This window comes from Nasonia vitripennis, chromosome 1 (genome assembly GCF_009193385.2).
Source record: "Nasonia vitripennis strain AsymCx chromosome 1, Nvit_psr_1.1, whole genome shotgun sequence".
NCBI lineage: Eukaryota > Metazoa > Arthropoda > Insecta > Hymenoptera > Pteromalidae > Nasonia > Nasonia vitripennis.
The window spans coordinates 12,244,520-12,260,953 of record NC_045757.1 but is presented as its reverse complement, the minus strand read 5'-3'; the positions used below and the strand labels follow the sequence as shown (position 1 = coordinate 12,260,953).

General features: G+C 46.5%; 1 protein-coding gene across 3 annotated transcripts in view; it reads right to left on the bottom strand.

Annotated features, from left to right (window-relative positions):
- Positions 1 to 16,434, bottom strand: part of LOC100114326 — a 246,066-nt gene that overhangs the window by 87,519 nt on the left and 142,113 nt on the right. For all 3 annotated transcript variants that reach the window (XM_031929427.2, XM_031929430.1, XM_016986422.2), the window contains one exon: positions 13,543 to 13,741. In XM_031929427.2, coding sequence (XP_031785287.1) covers positions 13,543 to 13,741 — 199 coding nt within the window. The remainder of the gene's footprint in view (positions 1 to 13,542; positions 13,742 to 16,434) is intronic.

The window sequence follows — 16,434 nt, the reverse complement described above, 5'->3', positions numbered from 1 at the left end:
TCTCTCTCTCTCTCTCTCTCTCTCTCTCTCTCTCTCTCTCTCTCGGTCTCTCTGTCTCTAACGAAACGTTAGTTCTCACCCGCCGCGAACTGTCGGAGCTGCTCGTATCCGTGTCGAGATTTAGGTCAAGTGCGAACCTTATACCAGGGAATTTCCTTTGCCAAGTAACGCTGCTGCACTCGATGTCGCTGCTGAAAACTTTGACGCAAACGCGCCGGGGAGTCTACACAAAAAAGAGAAGAACTACACGCTTTTCAATTTAGTACGAGTACACCGACTGCGCGAGCTGGTAGAACTAAAATTTAAAACCCCGGCGCGCAAATAAAAAACAAAGCCGCGGAGTGACGAACGAAAAGAAACAAGCAGCGAATTGGCGTGCGCCACCCATTGTACTTAAAAACGTCGATAACCCTAACAATGTAGCCGCGGCAGCGCACCGATTATCTGGTAAAAACCCGCTTTCTCACTCTTTCCCCCGACTAAAATAAGGAACGAAAAATTATCGGGCGTTTGGGTGCCTTGGCACGTTTTCTCGTTAATCTAACCTTCATAGGCTTGAAGGGGACGAAAAAATACGCAAAAATAGATAGGGCAGCTCGCTGCGCACACCTTGAAAAGGGGAGAAAAAAGCAACAACAGAGGGAAAAGGGCAGCGCGGTAGTAGCCGAAAAGAGATTTCTCGGAATCGCCTTTAAAAGCTTGCGCACGCGCTGGCAATCGAGGCTGCCGCTGCTTTCGTGAGCTGCTGCACGGAGCGCCATATTGCGGGCGCGCGAGACCGGAAACGCCGTTATTACGCCACCTCTCTTTCTCTCTCCCTTCCTCTGAAATTCGCCCTGAGAATTACCGACCGACTCGATCTCGACTCGAATCACTTACAGCGACTGCGTTGACTTTCCATCGCCCGTCTCACTTCTCTCTCTCTCTCTCTCTCTCTCTCGCTCGCTCTCTCTCTCTCGCTCGCTCTCTCTCTCTAGCTCCGTCCGTTATACACTCAAGCTTCTCGCGCGCAGCTCTGCAGCTGTCTCGAGAAAGTCGCTTTTTCTCGCTGTGCCCTCGCCACCGCTCGCGTGAAAAATGCGAAGCACGTAATCCTTTTTCGCCGAGCGGCTAAAAATAATATAAGAATGTTTTCCTTTCTCCCTCGCCTCGAAGGGTGAATCTGGTTGCTCTTGCAGTCCCGTCCTAGTAGTAGTACACCGCTCGTCGAGTTGCTACACGAGAGAGTGTCTACACGAGCTTTTTCGCGTGTCTCGCTTAATTCTGCACCTCTATACTACTGTACTCGGAGCCGCTTCCTCTTTCTCTCCGATGTGGGGAGAGTTTTAATTGTTTAATTAGGAATTGGGCCCTCCTTCGCGCCGAGACTTTATACGGCTGACTCTCGTTCGTTGTTTCTGGATTTAGCATTGATTTCGACGTTCGGCGAGGTATTTTTCTTTCGAATTTTTACGAATCTCCCAACGCACGTGACAGGACAAAAGAAAAGTCACTTCGTTAAGTGGAGGCCCTCTTTGGAAAACGAGTCCGCGCGCATTTTTCCTTTGATTTATCTTTTCCAGACGAACTCCGAAGCCGAGGCCGCCGCGCGCGCGTTCAAAATGAAATTCTAAACTGGTAATTTATTTCCAGTCCGGTTGCGCGCACGATCCCGCTGTTAATTTCTCAAACAACTCCGCAAACTTTTTCTCCCCCACACGAGTTTCTCTCATTCTTTCTTTCTTTCCTTCTCTCTCTCTCTCTCTCTCTCTCTCACTCTCTCTCTGCCCCCTCGGTAACTCTCGCTTCTTTTTGTTCATTCCCTCTGCCAAACTCGTCGCGTCGACTTCTTAACGAAGGCGCAAAAATCGCAACTCGCGCCTCTCTTACTCTTGCAGGGTGATTAGTTAAGTTCCTAATCGCCCCTGGCGAAATTAAAAAAGAAAAGCGCGAAGGCTTGCAAACAAACAAAAAAAAGTAAGAACGACCGTGACAGTGCTAAATAAGAAAAGCGCGCGCACACTGTGCTCCCCTTCACGAAGAAGCTCTTTAAAGAGCTCGTGTTTATACTGCTACTACTGGTGCGGTGTTGCTTCTTTTTTTTCTCTTCTACGTCAAGTCTCCTCTTTTTAGTTGCGAGAGAGAGAGAGAGAGAGAGAGAGAGAGAGAGAGAGAGAAGGAGAAAAAAAGTGCGGGCCAAGCCAGATATTCCAGGAGGTGGAGAGAGTCTTTTTCATTACGAAGTATAAAAAGTCCTGCGTCTCGAGGCTTTAATACGTTTAAGTAGAAAAGATTTCATGAGAATTTTCAGAATAAATATTTGCCCCACGTGCACCTTTCGTCAAGGAGTAAACATTTGCTATGGAGAATTGGTTGGGTTGTGTTTCTTGAAATGCGCGTACGAGTTTCATAACGGCGAATTTCGCGAGTTCGAGAATGGAAAAATCCCGTGCAGTTTCGATGATTACAAACTCGCGGGGAAAAACGCGACCGCGTACATGAGAGTCCAGCGAGGAAAAATGCAAACCCCAGTAGCGTGAGCTTTTTTACTCACAAGTAACGTTCTCAATTTTTCTTTCTCTTCGAAACTCGTGTGGAGAGATCCTGTAAAAGCAGGAGAGAGCACTTGCTGGCCGTTATAATGAATTTATAAAAAGAAAACTAAATGAATTTGCATAGATCACGTATCTTTATAGAATGAAAGTCGCACTGTTCGTTTTCTCAGATTAATCAAAGGCTGAAGTGGACGTGGCAGATTAATATTTACGCGACGCCGAGAATATATTATATTTTTAAGTGGGCACGCAACAACTCGCGGCGTCTAATGTAAAAATTGCTACACGTTTAAAATGCGATCGTATCAACAATCGTTGAAGCAGTTATGTATGCTTTAAAAGCAGTTGGGTTTCGCGCTCAACAGCTATTTAATTGCGAAACAAACTTTTAACAAACGCACCAACGTCGAATGTAAAGCCTTCTACGTTGCAATTACATTCAATCAATCGGCTGTCCTACAGACCTCAATCCCTTGCAACGGTAGACTGTTCAAAAAAAGGACTCAAAATCCCAATTCAATTTCCCAGTCCATTCATACGCGCTCATCCTCTATCCCCCCCCCCCCTCTCTCTGTCTCTGTCTCTCTCTCTCTCTCTCTCTCTCTCTCTCTCTCTCTATCTCTCTCTCTCTCTCTCTCTCTCTCTCTCTCTCTCTCTCTCTCTCTCTCTCTCTCGTCTGGCTCTTCCTGGAGAGATGTGTTATACGCGGCAGCGCAGTTTGTCACAGTCAAGTACTCGCTAAGTATGCGAGACCATTTGTCTCCACGCGCGAGAGCCGTGGCAGTCATTCCACGCGCTGCAAACGGAATTCGACTTGCGAGAGGGTATTTCCACTCTCGCGAGCTGTCTTTGCCGCTCAACTATTTCTCGATGCACTCGAGGTAGCTTTGTTTTTGAAGCGGCTATAGTTCTCTATCTCTCTCGCTCGCTCTCCCTTGATCGACCGGAAGATTGGTCGGCTCTGGAGTTGTTTGACCGGGATGTTTGATGAAGCGCGAGAGGAGCTTTTGAGAAAATTCAAGTGGCTGTTGTGTTCCGGAGAATTTCGAGTTTGCTGATTCGAGTTTTAAAGTTTTTCGTTTTATTAGTTCCGAGAAGACGATCAGAGTAACTGATGCTTGATTGGATCAAATTTAAAATTTGATTTTCTTGGGCAAAGCTTTCACGGTTATTCTAGTGAAAGCTTCATTTAAAATCATGCCTAGAATAATGTGAATTCGTAATTTCGAAAAGCTTTCAGCGCCGTCAAAAGCTATTAAATTAACGAAGGCGAATTCCTATATAATTGAAAAGAGCCAAGATTGCGGTATCGGGCTTATTTAGCCCCCTATTATTTTCCTGTCAAGCGAATCTTTCATCCACCCGCGGAGCGGCGAACGATCATTTTTAACTTTTAATTCCGGTTTTATGACGCTGTAAGTAAGCTTAAATTCTTTAATCCTCTTGGATTTAAATTCTGTTTTTATCTCATCTTTCTCCCTACTCCTCTTCTTTCTCTCTCTCTCTCTCTCTCTCTCTCTCTCTCTCTCTCTCTCTCTCTCTCTCTCTCTCTCTCTCTCTCTCTCGGCTGCTACAACGTATCTATAACACCCGCCTTGTTTATTTTGAGACCCACTGCCATAGAGCAAAAGTTCAATACGACTCGAAGATTCGAGCTTATATTTAAAGCTCATTAATGTGTGTCCGTCATCCCGGCGTATACGTCTGATGTTTTTATTCATGAGCGAGCAAGTGAAGTGCTTTTTGGCAGATTGGCAGATTGTTTTATTAATAACTCGAATTTAATTTGAAATATACGAGTCCGGAATAATTTTGAACTGCGAGTGTCGCTTCATTATTGACGAAACAAAAACTGAACAAAGCATTCGTCATCGCGATGCTCGAAGTTTCTCCCAGAAAAGTGAATACCCAAACCACCGCTCGCACCAGAAATACCTTGAACTGCACGGAGGAGAGAGAAGCTCCGAACATAGAGCAACTCGCGTCGTTGCGTTAACAACGGAAATTCAAACATTAGCCCGCGAAACTCTTCCTCACTCGCAGCAGAGGCAACAGCAGCAGACAGAGCACAGGCCACCGGTGAAATTACGCAAAAGAAAAACAGATTAATTACATTCATCGCTCATGGGAATTCTCGGTAACTACCGGTGGCGTCTCGACCACCATCGCGTCAACTATGCGCAACTCGCATTTGTCTACCGCCGCGTTGCTCTTTGTTCGCGAAAATGAGGCAAAGATGGAGCACTGCTGCGGGAGAGAGAGAGAGAGAGAGAGAGAGAGAGAGAGAGAGAGAGAGAGAGAGAGAGAGAGAGAGAGCGAGCGAGCGAGAGAGAGAGCGAGCGAGCGAGAGAGAGAGAGAGGAGCGAAACGAGAAAGTAGCGAGCGAGCGAGAGAGAGAGAGAGGAGCGAAACGAGAAAGTAGCGAGGGGAGCGGGAGTAGTGAAAGATTTCGGATGCAGATTCGCGCGAGGCTTTTTGCCGGCTGTTCTGCCGTGTTATCGGCCGAGAAAGAGAAGTTTACGCAGTGATTTATTTTCGAAGGAGATTAGGCGTGTAGTTTTCTTTTCCTTTCCCCCCCCCCCTCTCTCTCTCTCTCTCTTTCTCTTTCGTACGCGTGGGTGTGATGGGAGTAGTCGGTTTAAGAAAGTATCAACGTCGAGCGGACGGATTAACCCACTTCTGAACGCGCCGGCGTGTATTTGTGTACGTGACGCGTCTGACGCGAGCCGGAATCCTACTACTTACGAGATACCTCCCTTCTCGGGGGATATTTTCGTATCTGCAATGTTGCGAGACTGTGGATAAATCTTTGCTCTCGACTATTTAAAGGGTACGTCGCTTCCGTATTTTTAAACTCTTCATTCGCTCGAAACGCTGCATTTGAGCGTTGGAAAACGCCCGTCGACTGTGCAAACAATTTTATTCCTTCGAGTCGCTTTCTCTTTGTTTATTGTCGTTCGCTTCGTTACGAGCTCGAATCATTATTTTTCCGTTTTCCGGCGACGTTCTTTTCTCGGACTTTTACGTTTTCTTAAGCTCTCGGCCGACTTGTCTCTCGTCTCTTTGCTCACTACTCTCGCTAAGAGCCGTTGAGGAGAACGAAATTTTCTCCGGCGACGCTCTTTTGACTGTTCGACTTTGGCGCGGGGAGAGAGAAAAGGGAGAATACCCGGAAGTGAATTGTACTTTGAGGGCTTCGAGTTCCGCTTATGGCCTTCCTGGAGCGACTCTTTTTAGTTAATTCGCTCAAACGAGGGAGAGAGGAAATGGGATGCCGCTGCGTTTCGCGAATGGTTTTAGTCGTGATTTTTCCATTTATCGAGAATAGAAATCACTTTGTAGAATCAAATTATCAATTAGTCATTCAATTAATAAATTATAGCTGATTTTCCAGCAGTACGAACAAAGGCCAGGGATTTTAATGCGAAATTTACGATTAACAAAATAAGCAAATGTTTGTTGCTTGATTACCGTTCACATCGGAGTTGCGCACACAATATTATATCCACTTTCGGCGCGGTACACGCAGCTGTGAATCGTCGAAAACTGAAATTCGAATGTTTGCTCATTTTACTGCAACAACTTGCCTTTGTGCAGAGCCGAACTGCAAATAAATGCCCCTATTAATAATCGCAAAGTTCGAAAATAATGTTTGCCAACTCACCCCCTGAAACTTTTGCTGAAAGCGCAACAGTTCTCCATGAAAATTTAACGACGCAAACAATACATTGCTCTCTCTCTCTCTCTCTCTCTCTCTCTCTCTCTATCTCTCTATTTCTCTCTCTTCCTCGCGCTCACAAAGAGGCGGGAGGGATATAAGAGAATTTAATTTATTATCCCTCGGACAAGCGAGCGGCTCGTGTAAGCCGGCGCTTAAAGAAGATAAGAGGATGTAAGCGGAGGAAGACAGAGAGAGAGAAATTTAGACTAACACGTCGCGGTACGGCAGCGCTTCTATTCCAAAGCGCGGGGCCGGCTTATTACCACACGGAAAAAAATGGTTAGTTGGGATAACCAAGTACTTGGTTGGGATAACCAATTTTTTATTAACCAATTATCACTTGGTTACCACAACTAACCATTTTTTTCCGTGCATAAGAAGATTTGAAGAATATAGAATGATAATAAAATGGAAAATTAGAATTGTGTTTACCGTAGATAAGCGAGCGTCCGGACAGTGCAGTTAGACAGTCCGAGGCCATTAAGAGCGAGCGTGGGCATAGCGATTGGGATCGGTGCGGCGGGCAGCGGCCCTACCATAAAATTTGTGCGCAGCTGGGAAAAACCCAGAAATGTCTGGAGAAATTTTGTTTACTATGCTTATGTTACGCCGTAGAACACGAAGCCGTGGATAAAATTTTTATTTTTGAAGTAGAATATTTATATTAAATAATGTAGAAGATTTAAATTCATGTAAAGTATGGACAGCTGAAAATACTAAGCTACAGCTGTGCATATTTTATTTAGTTCAAGAGTAAGAGCACGTGTTCGCGGAGTAAAACTTAAAATAATACTCGTACAAATTTTATGATTAGTTTTTAGTTTAATAGTTACATAGATTTATTATGTTAGATGAAAAGTTGGCGACCACGGCGTAAAATGATTATTTATCCGTGCAGATTTTACGATTTGATTTCAATTAAAAAATGAATGTTATACAAAATTAGTTAAAAATAGCAGGCAGAATATTATAATGATACTATTATTACAAAATATGAATTTTACAAACATATTATAAATAACGCGTAGAAAAATTGAAAACGGTACAGAGAGGGCCATCTAACGAAAAATCGGCAAGGCTAAGAGTAGTGTGGGAGGGACAAAGGGTGCGAAAGAGGACCGGAAGAGGCGGGAACCAAGCGGAAGGACGCGATGCTACAGGTCGATGACCGATATAGAGGGCGCTGACGCAGACCCAAAGGGATGGGCCTGTTGGAAAAATCGGGTAGGAAAGGGAAAAGGACGCGAGGGTGAAACGAGGAAAAGCGTGCGGAGGAAAGCTCAGTGTCTGTAAGGAGACCAGTCGAGGTGGCTGCTCCTGTGTTTCATATTAAGTTGTTCTACCTTTTAAGCCGTGGTGGCTAAAGCGTGATTTCTTTTTTTTTTGTAAAATAACTTTAAGTTTTTCAAATAAATTTAGTATTTCAAATTAAATAAAGTGAAGTTTAAAAATGTAATTTTTCGAGTATATTTAAATAACTATAAATTCTACAAACTACACAAGAAGGAAGAAGTTTACTATCCAGTAAACTTTGATTTCACTTCAACAGAAAAAAAGGAAAGTAAAATATTAATAAATGAAATTATAATTTACAAGGGTGGAAAATTGTATGTGAGTAGGTTTTTGAACGCTGCCGCTCATATACAAAATTTAGGGTGAACTTGTGTGATTGACTGGAGGGTTGACTGGACTTCGCATGTCGGAGGCCTTTTGACCTACAGTTCAATCAAACTTGTTCGTTTGTGAGGGTTGGGATATAAAGTTTAGTTGAAATACGCGTTAATCAGGATAAAATCAGGGAACGTCTCCATCCCGAGTTCAGCGGAAGCTGACTCAAAACGGAGGAATATTTTATAGTGCGCCGAGCATCGGACGTAACATTATACCGGGAAATAATTTTTATATTAAATATTCTTTTTTTTTTTAATTTTAAAATACGCTTACGCGAGAACATTCATTTGCCTTCAGCATGCGATGCCCATATAATAATGGCCAATAAAGCGCCTTGTACATCAGATTAAAGAATACCCTTTTTTTCTCGCCTCACGTATGGATTTTTTTTACTGAAAGTATAATCTTTTTCCAAAATCTATCCCTCGAGTGTGTTTCAAAATTAAGCAATTTCCCAACGATTTATTACGGAAAATAAAGGCCATTCTTCAAGCCCCCGCGCAAAAATTACAGCGCATATCTCTCCCAACCGATCAGCCAACACGAAGCTCAAGCCTATAAAAAGAAAGAGAACGTTCAGCAGCAGCAGCGGCGGCAAGGAATTCCGTTTAATAAGCAACAAAGTCGTTGCGTCTAGCAGTACTACGTACAGAACGGGCGTTGCAACCTTTGGCGATAAGCCGATTATAAGGGCTCGGCCCACGCGCGAAACAAGGCGACGCGCGCGTCCCGGGCAAATTCGACACGTGTGCCTCGCGCGTGCACGGTACACAAATATGGCTCTACCTCGTGCGTATGCAGCCCACCTCCTCTCCGACGGCGCGTATGTGTGTGCAGAGGGTCATTCGACACCGTCGGAGGCAGGGCTAGTATGCCCTCCCTCTCTCTGTCCCTCTCTCTCTCTCTCTCTCCTCTCTCTCTCTCTCTCTCTCTCTATCGTACACGCGAGCTGGCCATTAAAATTCGATCAGATAATCTTATTTGCTCTGCGATTAGGCCGAATATTCTTCGCGGAGAGACGCGCATAAATTACGCAACGATTAACATTTTCACTTGTAATGCTTCCCTCTCTCTCTCTCTCTCTCTCTCTCTCTCTCTCTCTCTCTCTCTAGTGAGTACAGTTGACAGCTCTGCTACTCTATCATTTTTCTGTACTGTTTTTCTGCTGCTTTTTGCCTTCGGGCCCTCTTCTGTTGTAGATAGTTGCACGCTCCTTTTTGCAACCTTCACGTCGATACATAAATCGCCGAAGGCTGCAATTTTTCTCTGTCATCTTTTCTACTGCAAACTTTCTACACGGCTCCTAACCTACAAATCTGCTTGGCTTGGCTTGGCTTGTTTCCTCACTTGCACGGCGTCTCTTTCTCTCCGCAATCAACGACATCTGCTGCATCGTGGGAGAACTCTCAAGGCGACTTCACACTGATCGAGTAAGTTGTCGACGAAAAATGAGTACAAACGGCGAGAAGAGTGTGGAAGTGCCTTTTCAGTCATGTAGCAGCTGTAAACAACCTATACAGCACAAGGACCCAAACAAGTGTGAATTTTGTGGTCTGCACAACCACGTCAGGTGCCAAAACAGCGTTAACATCAAAACGATCGTGGTGAACGACAGGCAGATTATAGCCTGTCCCTCATGTGCAGACAACAGCAACGCCAAGAGTGCCAAATTGAGGACTAAGTCCACCTCCGCCACAACATCAGCAACGGGAGTAACTGCAACAACAGCAGCAGGCAGGAATACTCCCAAACAACAGCAGCCGGTGAACAAGAAGACGAGGTCAGCACCACCATCAGCCAATACGTCGAGAAATCCCTCATCAGCCCGCTCGGCCGGAGTAACAACAACACCTACGCCGTCCGTTGAGGCTGCTCTGAGGGACATTCGCGGAGCACTGGACGACATACGCAATGCTCAAATGGAGGCCCTCAAGACCCAGAACATCGCGTCGGAGAGAATTTCCAAAATTGAGCAGCGTCTGGGCCCGCTAGAGAAGCGACTCAAGGCCCTCGATGAGCTGTCTGCACTAAAAACTCGCATACACAATGCTGAGTCCACCATCACTGAGCTGCAGGCACAAATCCAAGATCTGTCATCGAGGAGCCCGATGATGTAGCAGGACAACGGCAGCACTGTGCCCAACACTGCGGAGATTTGCAGCCTACGCAATGAATTGGCCGAGGTCAAGAGGCACCAGGAGTAGACCTCGAACTGTATGGTCGTTGTCACAGGTTTGCATTATACCCGTGAAACCACGCTGCATCTCATCGCCTTCTCAGTTGTAAACGCGCTTGACCCTACGGTCCTTAGAAGAGACGTAGCATCCGTCAGGACCATGGGGAGGCTTGATGCTACAAACAGCTCCGCCAGAGGTGACGGCATACTGGCACCACTAGCCGTTACCCTATCTTCAAGTGCGCTTGCACGCTCGATCGTCATCGCCAAGGCCCGGAAACGCAAGCTACACGCCAGCGAATTGGACGTTACCTTGGTGGAGGAGGCTAAAGCTCTGAGTCCTGATCATCAAGGGCTCATAAACATCGACGAGCTGCTCCCCTCAGACGTCCATAAGCTGCGTACAAGGGCTAGGCTGGAGGCCAAGAAGAGGCAGGGCTGCCGAACGTTCGTCAGGGAGGGGAAACTCTACATGCGCTGTAACGATGATAGCAAGCGTGCTACGGTCATCAACACCGACGCCAAGCTGGAGACTTTTTTAGCCCGGTTTCCGCCGCTGCCAACATCGTCCAACACTGAGGCTACAACACACACACATCATTCCACACACCCACCATCAAGCTCATCTGCCACGTCTTCATCTGGTTCTAAGGTAACTCTGTCCAAAGGTCTACGAGTCTGTCATTTTAATGCGAACTCGCTTACGGGTCAAATTGAGATGATCAGGCTTTTCTTATCCACTCGCTCTCCATTCCACGTAATAGCTGTTACTGAGACCTGGTTAAGCGACAAGGTAACGTCCATCCCTTCACTGGACGACTACCTACTGTACAGACGAGACAGAACCAGAAACGGAGGAGGTGTGGCCCTCTACATTCACAAATCTCCGACAGTTAGCGTTATTTCATTATCTGACGGTGAATGGTCTGGTCAGCCAGGCAAGCCTGAATATCTCTTCTGTGAGGTATCGGCAAAGGGAGTCTCTCCTATCTTCGTGGGGGTTGTGTATCGTCCACCTCATGCTCCATTCTTCCAAGGCTCTAACTTCATCGACCAACTAACAACCCTCATGCACAACTATTCCACGAAGGTCATAATGGGAGACTTCAACTCTGACCAACTTTCTTCATCTGAAGATGCCAAGCTCATCAAGGCCTTCATTGATGAAAACTCCCTTTCATTTGTTCCCTATGGTGCCACGCACCACAAACAGGGTTCTGATACCTGGCTTGACCTGTGTCTTATCGACGAGTAGGATCGCCTGCTATCATACTGGAAGACAAACTCGCCGTTTATCAACGGACGTGACCTTATCACAGCCACTCTCGACATACATATTCCACGATACGTACCTAACACATACTCTTACATAAACTTTAAAGGAATCAGCGCCGAGAAGCTAAGGGACTTTCTTAGCGCATGTGACTGGTCATCCCTCACCTCTTCATCACTCGACGAATGCATATCCACACTTAACGCTAACCTCACTAACGCCATCAATCATCTTGCCCCATTACGGACTGTGACACCAAGAAGACAGCGTCACCCATGGTTCATCACGGCTCTTCGTGACCTTGTATCTGAGAGAGACAGACTTTACAGGCGTTTCAGGAAATCCAGGCTCGATTCGGATCTCCGCATATATAGGCTAGCTAGAGACAATGCTCACAAACAAGTCGAGGAAGCCAAGCTGAATTATCACTATTCACGCCTGTCAACCTTGACTGATGTTGCTGAGATCTGGAGAGAGCTGGAGAAACTTGGAATTTCTGCCACCATCTCGTTATAACACAGATTAACTCAACAAGCATTTCAGCTCGATCTCCAATGATCCGTTAGCTCCTGCTGTTGAGGATTATCTCCTCACCCTGGAAAGTCTTGACCTCCCGGAGCATTTCGAGTTCAGCACCATAACGGAATCGGATGTGTTGGCTGCAGTATCGCACTTCGACACTCAGGCCAGGGGAAGCGACGGAATCTCTCAGGTTGTCATCTCAAAAGCATTGCCAGTTCTCGCTCCGCTAATAAGCCATATTTTCAACCTGTCTCTGAGCGAACCCTGTTTCCCATCTGCCTGGAAATTGTCGCTTGTGCGTGCACTCAAGAAAGTAAGTTCACCAACAGCCCTGACTGACTACCGTCCAATTTCACTTCTCTGCTTTCTCTCCAAGGCCCTGGAGTGGCTGGTGCATAGGCAAGTCTCACAATACCTTGAATCAAGACTCTTACTAAACAACTTTCAAACAGGCTTCCGCACTGTCCACAGCACTCAGTCTGTCCTAATTAAGCTAACTGATGATGTCAGGGTCGGGATAAACAAAAAGAAAGTGACACTTCTTCTCCTCTTTGACTTTAGCAAGGCGTTTGACACTGTATGTCACGTCCGGCTCCTGAGAAAGCTATCCACCTTCGGCTTCTCTAAGCAGGTCATTCGCTGGTTTGCCTCCTGTCTCACTAGGAGAGAGCAGGCCGTCGTTGGTGACAATAGCGAGTGCTCCTCTCCACGGTGTCTTAACATCGGCGTCCCGCAGGGCTCCGTCTTAGGTCCCTTGCTGTTCGCATTGTACATCAACGACATCGGTTTCTGCCTTGATTCCGATGTTTTCCATCTTATCTATGCGGATGACTTGCAAATTTACAGTCAATGCCACCTCGAGGAGCTCGATTTTTTATCAAACAAGATGAGTGATAATGCTGAGAGGATAATGGGCTGGGCTGCGCAAAATAGGTTTAAACTCAATGTTAATAAAACCAAAGCAATTGTTCTGGGCTCCTCTTACTACATAAATTTACTTCCCTCAACAGCTAACACTTTTATTAATATCGGGGGTGTCTAGGTCAGCTTGGAATCCTCTGTGCGTAATTTGGGATTGGTGACACACCTACTTTTTCGCTCATTCCACTTTCACTATCGCCCACTCTCTCACTACACATACTTTAAACATGCCTCAATCTATTATCTATTGTTTTTTATTCTTCTTTTCTCACCTGTAACACTGTAAACTTATAATCGTATAATATAATGTACGCAAAATAAAACTAATCTAATCTAATCTAATCTAGCGCACGTGGTGTAGGCTTGACTTCTTTCCACGAGAGGGTCACTGTAGGGCGGCTTATTTCTCCTTTTGTTTTTGGAGGCCGTGGCGTGGGCAGTACCCGGCCAGAGTTTTAGCTGATTGGATTAATATGTAAAATGAGGAGGAATAATCAAGGCTCGTTGTCGCACGTGCCTCGGCTTTACGTATACACGGATCGTTATATCCGGAGTTCCGCATCCCAACGATAAAGCTTCCCTTCGCTGACCCATTTTGCGACTGCAATTTCTTTCGGCTAAAATCAGGAGCCTCTATACGTATACATTCAAGCAAGTGTTGAAGCATTACTGCATACTATGTACGCGAGGCGCATTAGCATAAAGTCGCACGGAGAGCACTCACCTGGCGTGCGCGAGCTGTAGGCTCGAGCGCTTCCCGCGATGATTAGAATCAGCAGGGCCGCCCTTAATAAGGCCACTGCTCCGCGGGAGGCAGGCATCTTTCCGCTCTCCCTGGCTCCTCTCGTACCTCCTCCTCCTCCTCGACTCTGCTGCTGCTGCGGGGCCACTAGCCGACGCCCCTCATCACCGGCCTCCGCCGCCTGCGAAGAAAAAACGACCCGCAAGATTAATGAGCGAACTGCGTACAGGTGCGCGCTGCTATATAGGGTGAGAGGACGTGCGTGTTTTTGCACAAGAGGGGGTTGAGTTTCCAGTGAATTCGGGATGAGGCCGCGAGATAAAGAGCCGCAATCGGAGTGCTGCGGATGCAGGTATGTATTATACAGTTTCGTGAAAAATTGACTCTTCGAAGAATTCAATTATTGGAGGCTTTTTTCGAGGGTGTTTACGAGGGAAAGGGAATACCCAGTTTTGAAATAGGATCAAAAATATCGTAGAAATTTATCATCGTCGCACCCGATAAAAAGCACACTCTGATAGAGCGTGTAATCGCACTCGAGCTGCGCGGCGCATTATCGCGTATAACGGGCTCCGCACTGCTCTAAAAGTTTAATTCTTCGCCAAAGATCATTTCAGTTTCGGGGACAAATAACGAGGACCCGTGCAGCAGCTAGGCGTATGCTTTTTTCCCTATTTATACAGCTAGAAGTAGGTTATTTTATATTCCTAATGATCGCGTCTCTGCTGCTCACTTGGGCTGGGCGAAACTTCGCCTGGCTTTCCCTTCCCGCGAGCGAGTGCTGAAAAAGGTTTTAGTTTTGAACGGAAATTTGCCGCGCGCGGCGCACAGCCCCAAACTGGAGCAGCCCAGGCTGAAGTTGTTTGGAACTTTTTACACACACGTCGCTGGCAACGCAAAAAGTCCTTCATTATAAGATGGATATTTCGCGTTATTAAAACCCGGGAAGGAGCAGCGCGTGCGGAACCTCTCGAGAAATTAAAATTAGATTTAATTAATGTACGAGGCTCTTTTCGAAAAATGCAAATAAGGCCAAGAGAATTCTCTTCAGGAGGAAACCTTCGTCGCTGCATTTTGCGGAGGAGAAGAATTAACATTTTTGCTTTATTAAGACTCTGGTGCACGCGCAATAGGGCGTGAAACGCGGCGAATTAATTAAACGCAGAAAAAACGTCGTTTCATTCGAGTAGCCGTAAATCCTCGAGTTTGCAATCCTCTTGAAGCACAAAGTGCTAAAACACAATACACGTCTTGTGCGTCTCTCCAGGCATCTCGTCGTCTCAGCCGTACCATCCCTCCCGAAGGCGCCGGCCCCAATTCAACGCCGGCTCGTACATAGAATTCAGAAAGAGTAAAATGTTAACGAGGCTACTGCAGCGGCGGTAGCAGCTGATTGCAAAGGCTGCCAGCTAGGCGAGAGCCGCCGGAGCTTAAATTGATAGTGTCCTTGGAAATGCGCCTTTGACGATTCTCTAGCTGGCGGCGCGTCTCTCGTAAGTCGGCTGATAGCGGCGAGAGCCAAAGCTAATTGCCGCTCAACGCCCGGTAATGATGACCCGCGGGGAGGAGGCTATGAAACGCTCTCTATGGCGGGAGAAGACGAGGTGTTTCGCGAAAGACGAGGAAAAGAGGCTCGGGAATTCATTCGATGCGTTGGAAGCGACGAGGGATAAAGTTAAGATGCACATAAAAACACCGCGTGAATTTCGGGCCGTCGACGGACACAAAGCCACTGATCGATTTTGTATATTATTATACACAAGCAACAAATGACCGGGCTCGATTAATTCCGTAGCCTGGACTTGAGCTGAGCGCACCTGCGGATCAAGCACCCTAATGTACACTAGCTATATTCTCTGCCATCCCACATGCGGACACAATACACGAGCGAAAAGGCTTCACAATGCCCGGCCCACCCACGCGCTCATTGAGCTCTCGATTTTTTGTTCTCTCCTCTCGACTCGAAGAAGGCGCGCGCATTCATCGAATTAATAGCCGCGCGCACACCTGAAAATAGCCTCTGTATTGCGCCGCCGGGATGTATATAGTCGGGCGCGCCTCGCACCTATAATTAGCAGTTTTTCGCGGTTACTCGCTCTGTTATTCTTTTCGGTCAGGGCGCGCTTTTATTTCGCTCGTCTCTCGCTCGTTTTTCGGCTTAATTGCTCGTCTCGCCGGGGGCTTAATGAATACGCGGCCATTAAGTGCATTGTTATAGGCGGTTATTGATTTTGCCTGCGCGCTCAGCGCCCTGTAATTGCAAGGGAGAGAGCGCGCGGGGGGTGAGAGCTACTACTGGATTTTAATTATTGAATTTTGTTGCGGATACGCGGCTGACAGCAACTTCGGGCTTGTAACGGACTGCTGCTGTTTAGTGGTCTTTCGATCGGACTCTCTTTTTCCGAAGCCGATATATATAGAGCAGCGGTTTTAATTAATTTCCCGGCGCTGATGTCTGTCTGCGTCGAAAGTTCGCTATAATTGATACTGCAGTACAGGGTATACTGTTCGCGTAAAATGTCCGTATTGGAGACTCGGCGGCGTTATTGATAATGAATGCTCTACCGTCTAATCAGGCACAATAATCGATAAAGACGAACAAACCGTCCCGCACGACACGTCTGCTGCGCAATATCCCTTCATAAATACGAGAAGGCATATTCTAACAAAGCACCAACGTTTCCCGCCTCGAGATTAAAGAACCAACACTCGCGGCTTCCTTTTATCTGAATAGGGGAAGAGAGAAATGTATATAAGCCACGACGATCTGCCGCACAATGGCTGGGAAGTAGTTTCGAGACCAAGTATTTTTCGTGATACCGTCGTCGCGGTGTATACTGCAGTTTTTGGCGGTCACGTAGAAGGAGCTTTCTT